The sequence below is a fragment of the Salvelinus alpinus genome, chromosome 11 (genome assembly GCF_045679555.1).
Source record: "Salvelinus alpinus chromosome 11, SLU_Salpinus.1, whole genome shotgun sequence".
NCBI lineage: Eukaryota > Metazoa > Chordata > Actinopteri > Salmoniformes > Salmonidae > Salvelinus > Salvelinus alpinus.
Genome location: NC_092096.1, coordinates 54,215,929 through 54,227,172, shown reverse-complemented (window position 1 = coordinate 54,227,172; position 11,244 = coordinate 54,215,929). Strand labels below are relative to the sequence as shown.

Below are 11,244 nucleotides of genomic sequence, written 5' to 3'. Positions count from 1 at the left end.
TCATTAATCATCAATCATTATGAGAGTTTCATTAAATGTAATTCGATTATTAACTAAATTAAGTATTTTATTTAATTGCGGGGTAGTGGTTGAGCAGTGATTAAGGAAATTCTGTTAGTTGTCAACTGTATTGACTAAAACATCTGACCTTTTTAGGGGACAATCTAGAGACCCTGCGACTGATCTTCACAAACAAGCAGCTGGAGGACTCATCCGTGCTCTCCTCATATGGGATCCAGAACCAGTCTGTCATTCAGCTAGTGATGAGGGTGCCTGGGGGATGGAGACATTGACGAATGGACAGAAGAGAGAATCTTTGTCTGCATTTTGGTGTCTTTTTAATACTGTAGTCTTGTGATATTAATCTCACTGCCAATCCCATTGCCAAAGCACACGAAGGAACTGATGTTGATAAATGTATGGGCTCTTTTTTAAAACAAAATATAAACAAAATGTGGCCAGAAAGCATTTGGTTTATTCTCTGAACCTGCTACCAGAACTTCTCAATTCAATTTTTTTTATCTGTGACTTTACTGTATGGAAGTCTTCAACAACAACAATATTCAACAATAAATGAATGTTCTCCCAATTCTGAACTCTCTCTCTGACTCATTCATTTGGAAAAATAACAGTTACAGTATCCATATTTAAATATTTTGGTTGACTATTTATTCATTTATTTTCGTCCATGCAGAGAATTAATGCAGAAACATAAAGGTGTCAGTGTGTCCAAGTGTGATTAGAAACACTAGGGGGCCGCCTGAAACCTTACTATAATAATTCAATATAGGATTAAAACATTGTATTATCTGATCAACTCATGCATTTAAAGTTATATTCTTCAAGAATCATAGAGCCAAGCCTATATATCTTAAATTAAGTCCAAAAATGTAGAGTTTCGTTTGATGTGATTGAAAAACAATTCAACGTTTAATTATTTTCTGAGTGTGCCTTCACAAAGACAACTTTGCTAAAAAGGAACATTTAAAAAAGGCGTTCATATTTGTTCTATTGGGGCGGTGTGATACTGACCGGAATAGCCGAAATCGAAAGTGAAGCCGGTTCATCGTCGTTGTTTTTCCTTAGAGGTGACAACTCGAAGGGACGCTTTTCAGCTACAAGAATACACGAATAAATCAGTAAATATGGATTGAATAATATGTATAGTCTAGCCTACATTCGATTTTCTTGCATTGCTCTATTGACTAAACAAACTAGAAACACTTTTGGATAACTCAACTGACAAATAGAAATATTGCATTTGATTTGATAATCCCATTGTATTCTTTCATTAGCCTATCAATGCAAGTGGAAACACTATGGCGTTTATTTGGACTGTGAAAACTACTGTAAACAATGGAGCTGAACATTTCAACAAGACACTACCGAGGCTCAAAAGCATACTTCCCACTCCAGGACCAGGTATGTGATGTACTGTATGTACAGTACAACACAATGCAGCTGTATCTGTATCTTATGATTTATGCACTAATTGATAACTCTATTCCTTTTAGAACACCATGGCCTGTATAATCAAGGGGCAACGTGTTATTTGAACAGTGTGCTGCAGGTCCTCTTCATGACTAAAGAATTCAGAGAGGCCGTGGAAAGGTTTCTCATTCTTACACTGTGTGCCAATGATACTGTATCTCCGTGAAAGTATTAGAAATGGATTGAGTCATACCAGAGCCATGTATCTAACTAAATACATGTCTCATGTCTCTACTATTGAAACATTATCATTACACAGTACACTGAGAATAGTACTAAACATCTCGTATACTGTATATCTTAACAAAATCAGTCATCTTTTTTTTTTTTCAGTGATAGGCCTCCTCAAGAAGAAGACACTGTTGATCTTCAGCTGAAAAAGTTGTTTACAACTTTACGTGAAATTGAAACGAACACAAAGGGCATCTCATCAATACTAGGCATTGATGATGGTGAGTTGAGCTTTGATAGCTGCTAAATAATACATTTAAAAATTCAGCAACTTTGTTAGATGTACAGCTTGTGATGTTATGTAGCATGAAGTATAGTATTTGTGGTTATTTGTAGGAGAAGACCCTTCATTGTTTTTTTTGCTCCCCCAGTATACAAGCAATGTGATGCGGCTGAGTATTTTGAGAAGATTTTAGGCATGGTCAATCCTGAAGTGTCAAAGGTAGGCTACTGCATTACTTACCTCATCTTGGACAAAAACCTGTTAGCTAACCATGCAATGTTTATAAGTTATGATATGACAAGACTGACAAGAGTTTGTCTCCAGATCTTCAAAGGACAATTGAGGCACATCACTACCTGTTTAGGAAAACATGTGATGAGTGATGGATTTGGTCCATTTTGGACACTGCCCCTCTCAATAGCAGATCCATCTGACTCTTACAAAACCTACAGTGTGGTAGGAAAAATATAACTTAACCTGAAGCAAAAAACATTGTTTTATGATGGCAAATATCATATGATCATGACAAGGCTAACCAACACTTAAAATACCATAGCCTATATTATTGTTATTCAATACTAGCATAATCGTCCAGTGGGAATGTATTATGTCGTAATTTGGCATGTGTAGGCTTACTCTACTATTTATCTCAGTTTTCATGATCATGGTATTGTAGTTAATATTATACGTTGATATAATATGACAATAAAACAAATTCAGGAAAATATATCAGTATGTTGGAGGAAGATAACATTTTGTGTTTCTGTGTTTTCAGAAAGATGGCTTTAAGGAGTTCTTCAAGTCTTCAACTGTCAATGGGGAAAACCAAATGTACTGCGATGAATGTGAAAAGAAATCAGATGCAACCATTGTGAGTAGTGATATTTAGAATTCTCATTTAGTATAGCAAATGAAAGAGAATTATATATATATATGTCATTCTCATTGAAAGCATATCTAAGAAGCGGTAGTTCTGTGCGCTATTAATATGCTTCCCGTTCTTAAGTTTAGTTTTCGTGTCTTTTACTTTCAGTTGTGTACACCAGCTTCAAACAGCTGAAAATACAATATTTTTGGTTATGGAAAAGATACAGTATTTCACAGCAGTTTAGATGGTACAATTATTCTCTACGCTATACGTGCTTATTTTGACACATAAACTGAAATTAGGCGAACTATAACCATTTCAGCAACCAGGAAATGGCAGAGCATTTCTGCTTAGTGCAGCTGTAGTTATTGTACCAGAAGCCTCTCAAAAATGGATATCAAGCTTTTCACTGTAGAAGGTATTGTATTACAATGCCTCCCTCTGTCACCTATAGGAATGCAAGATGGAATATCACCCAGAAATTCTTACTCTGCTCCTCAAGCGGTTTGAATTTGACTACTACAGCATGTCATATGTCAAAATCAACTGCTGCGTGGATGTGCCTCACACACTACAGACAGAGGTAGACTACTTACAAAAGCTTTATTCAACAGGTTTTGTTCTCATACAAGTCTACATTTAGGGCTTCGCAATGTAGCTATACTAAATTAAACAGATCATTATGTCGTACTGTATATCGCCTTCACTTTATTGCCCATCAGAAAAATAACATATTTAGTGATGTCTGTTTTTACATCTGTAGTTCAGTTAATGGCATGTCTTCTGATTTATCTGAACAGAAATGTGAATATGAACTCTATGCGATTGTGGACCATTTCGGAAGTCTTAGAGATGGACACTACACTGCTAAGATCAAGTCCTTTGAAGATCACAACTGGTATGAGTTCAATGACTCACATGTCACAAAGGTATGCAAGATTATTTTTTTTATTTAATTCAATACAGCCTATACCATAATTTTTCTGATATCATACATTTTATTTGGGTCTGTGAGTGAATCAGTGGCGACTCGTGTTCAGGGCAGGTGGCATTAATACGTGTCAGATGTCAGTTTGCAAACAATGTAAAAACAAAAAATCCTTGAGTTAATAAAACCACGTACAAACATGGTCTATTTTTTCTTTCTTGAGGAAGGCAGCTCCAAAATGCAGGTGTTTCAGCCTAGCTAAGTGATTTCTATGGTGGTGGGGCAGCCAGTGGAAAATATGGAGTGTAGGGGTTGGTAATGTTCTCTAGTTGTGCCGTGATTGGCTCAGTGTTCTGTCACTCAAGGGGACACTATGTCAAATCAAGTTTCAAATCAAGTTTATTTTATATACCCCATCAGCTAATATCTCGAAGTGCTGTACAAAAACCCAGCCTAAAACCCCAAACAGGTGTAGAAGCACGGTGGCTAGGAAAAACTCCCTAGAAAGGCCAAAACCTAGGAAGAAACCTAGAGAGGAACCAGGCTATGAGGGGTGGCCAGTCCTCTTCTGGCTGTGCCGGGTGGAGATTATAACAGAACATGGCCAAGATGTTCAAATGTTCATAAATGACCAGCATGGTCAAATAATAATCAGGAGTAAATGTCAGTTGGCTTTTCATAGCCGATCATTAAGAGTATCTGTACCGCTCCTGCGGTCTCTAGAGAGTTGAAAACAGCAGGTCTGGGACAGGTAGCACGTCCAGTGGACAGGTCAGGGTTCCATAGCCGCAGGCAGAACAGTTGAAACTGGAACAGCAGCAAGGCCAGGTGGACTGGGGACAGCAAGGAGTCATCATGCCCGGTAGTCCTGACGCATGGTCCTAGGGCTCAGGTCCTCCGAGAGAGAGAAAGAAAGAGAGAAGGAGAGAATTAGAGAGAGCATACTTAAATTCACACAGGACACCGGATAAGACAGGAGAAGTACTCCAGATATAACCAACTGACCCTAGCCCCCCGACACATAAACTACTGCAGCATAAATACTGGAGGCTGAGACAGGATGTGTCACTGCAAATTCTACAGGGACAGCTAGAAAATTCAAGCCCCTTGGGTGCTGCCATAGAGTTACATAAGAACTGCTCATCCAAGAAGGCTCAAGGTCATTGGCCACTGATAAAAGGACGTCAAATCATGTTTTATCTACCGTAGCTTTGATTAGACTGATTATGTCAACATCATATTTCCAAAATCTTAGCTCGCAAGATTGACAAGCAGTCATCATTATGAATCACGTTGACAATCTACTGGCACATCCTTTTCAATCCTTGTCATTTGAAGAGAAATTAACCTCTAACGAGTCACAAACCCGGATCCGGGATCCCCCCCATCAAAAAAAGCTGACTAGCGTAGCCTAGCCTAAAGCCACAGGGATATCATACAATAAAATGTTCATGAAATCACAAGTCCAAGACACCAAATGAAAGACACACATCTTGTGAATCCAGCCATCATTTCTGATTTTTAAAATGTTTTACAGGGAAGACACAATATGTATTTCTATTAGCTAACCACCATAGCAAAAGACACAACTTTTTTTCCCCACCATTTTTTTCCTGCATAGGTAGCTATCACAAATTCGACCAAATAAAGATATAAATAGTCACTAACCAAGTAACAACTTCATCAGATGACAGTCTGATAACATATTTATTGTATAGCATATGTTTTGTTCGAAAAATGTGCATATTTCAGGTATAAATCATAGTTTTACATTGCAGCCACCATCACAACTCTCACCAAAGCAACTAGAATAACTACAGAGAGCAACGTGAATTACCTAAATACTCATCATAAAACATTTATGAAAAATACACAGCGTTCAGCAAATGAAAGACAAAGATCTTGTGAATCCAGCCAATATTTCAGATTCTTTAAGTGTTTTACAGCGAAACACAATTTAGCATTATATTAGCTTACTACAATAGCCAACCACACAGCAGCATTGATTCATGCACGTTAGCGATAGCGAATAAACCAGCAAAATATATTAATTTTTTCACTAACCTTCTCAAAACTTCATCAGATGACAGTCCTATAACATCATATTACACAATACATATATCGTTTCTTCGAAAATGTGCATATTTAGCGGTACAAATCGTGGTTATACAATGAGAATAGTAGCCAAGCTGCCAACAAAATGTCGGGAGAAATCTTGGGAGAGGCACCTAATCTAATCAATAACTAATCATAAACTTGACTAAAAAATACAGGTTGGACAGCAAATGAAAGATACACTAGTTCTTAATGCAACCGCTGTGTTAGATTTTTTAAATTAACGTTACTACGACATACAGCGTGCGCTAAAGCGAGACCGCACCGAAATTAATGGCGGAATAATAGTTTTACATTTTTCAACAGAACAACGAATTAACATCATAAATAGTTCTTACTTTTTGATGAGCTTCCATCAGAATCTTGTGCAAGTGGTCCTTTGTCCAGAATCATCGTTGCTCGGTTGTAGATTGTCGTCTTCAACTTAGGAATTAGCAGCAAACATTAGCTATGTGGCCCAGACGTGTCCAACTCTTCATAACGCAGCACAAAGAAATATCCGAAAATCGCAATATACTGATATAACTCGGTTTAAAATAACTACATTATGATGTCTTTAACACCTATATCGAATAAAATCAGAGCCGGATATATCTAAGGCCTATAACGAGAGCTTTTCAGAATGCCATCCTGAGGTCTGTCTTGCGCCATGACGAACGTTGAAAAGAGTGCACCCCCGGTTCCAAGAGCCTTTATATGGCCTCAGATCTGCCTAGCAACACCATTCCAATTCTCACTGCTTACTGACATCTAGGGGAAATCGTATGCAGTGCATGTCGACTCATAGATTACATGCAATTTAATAAACTGACCCTGGAACAGAGCATCGATTTCAGATTTCTCACTTCCTGACAGGAAGTTAGCTGCAACTTGAGTTCTGTTTTACTCACAGATATAATTCAAACGGTTTTAGAAACTAGAGAGTGTTTTCTATCCAATAGTAATAATAATATGCATATTGTACGAGCAAGAATTGAGTACGAGGCAGTTTAATTTGGGAACGAATTTTTACAAAGTCGAAATGGCGCCCCCCCTATTGACATAAACATTTCACAACAAGTCAGAAATCGTAAATTCAACAATGAATGATTTGGCATCTCAAAGCAATCCCTATTTTACCTCCCCTGCCTGCTATTCAGTGGGGAGGGTATGTGGTCCAAGTCTGGGTTCAAGGATTTAAAACATCTGTCTCTCTCAAAACATGAGAATTGTGCATCACATATAGACAATGCTGTTAAACTCGGGTTGCTGGGGAAATCAAACGTTGTGGCTCAGCTAGACACCGCATATAGATGAGCTATCAACCTTCACAACCAACAACAGGAGAATAGGTATGTGCTTGCCAGAATTATAGCATGCATTAAATTGTGAGGCAGCACTGCAGGGCCTGTTTGTACAACTGTTCTGCCTTAGTGGTGCACATGTAGCCTATGGCCTGTTTTAGAGAAATGTCATCATCGGATATTGTAACAGCTTTCATTGTCTGCTTACGTGCCCCCATTGTAAGAGTTTTAATTGTCTTCTTATGTGCCCCCGTTAATTTAGTCTACTGTTGGGACTTAGTGTACAGGGAGAATACTGTAAGAACGGCCCATGTTCTGAATTATGTCGCAGTCCATTTCAAAAGTGCTGAACGAATAGGCGGCATATAGACTACATCCATCTCAGCTCGCTCATGACTTAATCGAAATTACAGCTTGCCTCTTAATAACCACTTTTCGTTCTATACGCCATAGTTTGTACATCTGCATTGTTATATTGGTTACATTAGGTCTATCTCAGTATCTTATTCATAATTTTAGGCAATGTTAGAATTATGCATTTAATTGTTTTGCTTACTTTGTGTGTTATAATTAGCTCAGGTGCTTTTCTCCACGAGGAGGGGATAGTATATAATGTTGTTGGGTCTGTAAGTTACAGACCCAACAACAGTATATTATAGTATCCCCTTCTCGTAACCATGTTTGCCAGTGACAGTCTCTTCCCATTCAAATACTTTTGTTCAACAAAAAGTTCAGTAATAGACCCTTGTAATTCCAGTTGATATTGTGAGGGTTGTTTTGTTTGCGCAATGCGCTGTTCAGTGCGTCTGTATATTGTCTATAAAAGTGGATCCTTGTAATTGAATTGTCCTTCCTTTTTAGACCACGTAGGCCTAATAAAATACTTCAAATGGTAGGCTAACCGTTGAGTCTGTGTTTCTCTCTCTCTTTTTCCGTTGTGACTTAAAGAGTAAAGTTAAGGCTTCAACATCTCGCTGAATTTATCTGAACTGACATCTATCTGAATTTCCGTCGCTGTCCATTTTGAAAGTGCTGAATGAATAGGCCTACCTCGTCGCAACTCGTTTGCTTGCACTTGCTTATACTTACAGCTAAGTGTTGATTATAAAAGAACAAACATCATGAATTTACTGAACGTAAATGTAATAATGTTAGTGTATGGTTCAAAAGTCTAAACTCATGTTGACATTCATTATTATTGAAGGAGAATGCGGTTCTTATCCAGTTACACAAATCCAATAGGAGTCAGAGGAAACCATATTGCAAGTCAGCCATAAGCTCCACTGTTGGGACAGCTTGATGTAGACCCTAACAGTTTGTGGTCACCGTTATAGTGCAGTTTGTGTAGTGGCTTCGCTGGCATGCATCTAAACAAATTGGTTGTTTTGCCTACCAAGATTGACATGATAAAATCACCGCTGGAGTGAGTCAGACAAGGGTTATCACTTCAAGAACAGATATGATTATAGTTCATTTTTGCATTGATTTAGTGGGGAATCATCACAAATACCATGCTACTCCGTCAGAATCTTATCTAAGGCCATTGGAAATGTATTCTATTTATTTAGTGTTGACGCATTGCTCCTCCTCCGTTACAGCTCGAACCAGCTCCACTGATTGAAAGGTACGTTTTTCTTTTCACGTGTGTTTGTGTTTCCAGTTATGTATCCAAAGTTTATCGCCAAATGTATGAACCAGAACATTAACAGGCGTTCCAATTAGTAATTAAATACGTAAGTTAACAAACTATTCTCTCTCTAGTTCTTGGAGTGCTTATCTACTGGTGTACAGGAAATGTAAGTTCATTTATGAAGTATTTACGAACTGTGCTCTTTTTATCAATTGCCTTGAAACTGTATCACTGATGTCTTTTATTTTCCTTCCCTCGCAAAGCACATGCTTCAGATCGTGAGAACCATGGAACCAACCGAGTTCACGGTTCACTCCGAGAGGATGGGGTTACAGAGGTTGGAGAGCATGTTCAAATAAAGACAAGTGGAGATGATGATCACGGTGTTGATGGAAATAAAGGACAGGGACAACATGCTGCAGTCAGAAGAAAGGAAAATGTAGGAAAGGCAGATACAGGAAGAGATGATGATGATTTGATAGAGAGAAGAAAGGAGGATGCTGCACACAGGAGAGAGGATGTGGATGAAACAAGACGATATGATGTGGTTTTGATAACAGAGAAACAGCAGACTCCAGAGATATGTCGGAAATTAGGCAGAATCCGTGTGTTTCATCATGACTATATTTTGCCCATCAGGTGTTCATCATTGAAAGAGGATAATGTTGTGGAGAGAATAGAACAGGATGATGTAGTGAGAAGGGTAGATAAGGACAGAGAGGGTGTCGTGGTAAAGGGAGAAACGCATCTCGGTGAGACAAAGACAAGTCTGACCAAGTACGGAGAGTCTTCCAGCTCTACAAACAGGTGTGAGACCATCTCATCACATTCTTCTCACATCCATCAAGAGTTAAATGAACTCTTGATGGAAAAGGACGAAAAGGATACCAATTACAGCCAGGTCCTTGCTAACGTTCAGGACAACAAGCTGAGAGAGGTTCGTGAGAGGCAGAAGAAGAACAAGGCTCACTGTGGTTTCAGGCGCTTCTGGGGTGTCCGTGGCAAGCACACCAAGATCATCGGTCGCAGTGGTCGCACCGTTGGTATGTCTAAGAAGAAGTAAACTATGTCCCGACTCCCCGTGTGTCTATAAATGCCACAGTTCACACACACATAAAAAATAACAATGCAAGAAGAATGAAAAGAGAAGTGTAGAAGAGATGGAGCTTTTGGGTAAAGACAAGAAAAGAAGAAAGAGGAACTTCAGGGAAGGAGAGGGAATGGAAAAGAAGTGAGATGGATACATATGAAGTTTCTGTTTGGTCCAATTTGAAAACTGAAAGAAGAATGCATGGAATATGGAATATATTCTGATTTTGGGAACAATTCTGTCTTTAACCCTGTCTTATCTTTTTATATACTGTATGTTTAACAACTTTAACTGAAGTCCGGTTATTAGTGTTACGAATCCCTTTGGCCCGACAGTCTAGGGGGGATGGTAATGGGACCCGTAACACAACTCATGCAAATTATAGTAGTGAAAACGTAACAGTGAGAACAAATAACAGACAACTTAATTACCGTCAAACACTAAATGTTTATTTATAAACACACGGTAAATGGGGGGGAGCAGGAAAAGGGGCTGAGCGGGACCCAAGGAATGAAAGAATAATAATTCAAAAACACCCCTAAACTAGACTAGCCTACTTCACAAACAGCTAACTAACCAACCAAAAATACAGGGGGTGTTCCGCCCAGTTCTAACTAGTGTTTTTAACAATGTTTAACTACGGGTAGTGTAGCCCAAGGGCGACTTGTCTGGTTACCCCCTTTTCCCACCATCAAACAAACACTCAAACACCATAACCAAAACAATACTCACAGGTGGGGACAAAGTGACAGGTGGGGACAAAGTGACATGTAGATGCAAACCACACAAGCGATCTACAGACAGAAGGCATGTTACAAAGAGATTGAGCTGGGGAGAAAACAACTGACAGGGGTTTTAAACCAAGGGAAAGGGACTGTGATTGGGTAAGGGAAAAGGAGCAGGTGTCTTCCGATTAGCGACTGATTGATGACTGATTGGGGATTGATTATTGTCACCTGTGAGTAGCGGAGAAGGAGAGAAAAGAAATACACACAGGATACACACAGAACACTTGTATCCGTAACAATTAGCCTCTTTTATGTTCAACATCGTTCATCACTTTACTCAGATTACTTTCTTGTCCAAGTGTTTACAAAGTACTGTATATTAAAGATGCTTTTTATGTCGAAAATAACTTAGTCCTCATTTTAATTATTGAAATACTTCACTAGAGGTTTAGAGATCATCCTCGGTCTGACATTTTAAAACACAAAATATTATTCTTACATTTTAGTAGACACTTAATTTCTTCACCCCCTTTTTTGCTCCCAATTTCAATTACGAACTTGTCTCATCGCTGCAACGCCTCAACGGGCTCGGGAAAGGCGGAGTCATGCATCCTCCGAAATATGACCCGCCTAACCGCACTTTTTAACACCAGTCAG

At 38.7% G+C, this 11,244-nt stretch overlaps 1 protein-coding gene across 2 annotated transcripts; it reads left to right on the top strand.

Annotated features, from left to right (window-relative positions):
- The first annotated feature begins 1,063 nt into the window (after nt 1–1,063).
- On the top strand, nt 1,064–10,991 carry LOC139534435 (uncharacterized). Of its 2 annotated transcripts, XM_071333582.1 has the most exons (11): nt 1,064–1,422; nt 1,515–1,611; nt 1,825–1,943; nt 2,094–2,164; nt 2,270–2,401; nt 2,721–2,816; nt 3,268–3,396; nt 3,614–3,742; nt 8,738–8,763; nt 8,901–8,935; nt 9,033–10,991. In XM_071333582.1, exons 1-11 carry the CDS (start codon nt 1,320–1,322, stop codon nt 9,830–9,832), a joined length of 1,737 nt encoding a protein of 578 aa, XP_071189683.1. In that variant the 5' UTR covers nt 1,064–1,319; the 3' UTR covers nt 9,833–10,991. The 2 variants fall into 2 exon arrangements, with proteins under 2 accessions (XP_071189683.1, XP_071189685.1); XM_071333584.1 differs by lacking the exon at nt 2,270–2,401 and having other exon boundaries at nt 1,094–1,422.
- The last annotated feature ends 253 nt before the right edge of the window (nt 10,992–11,244 follow it).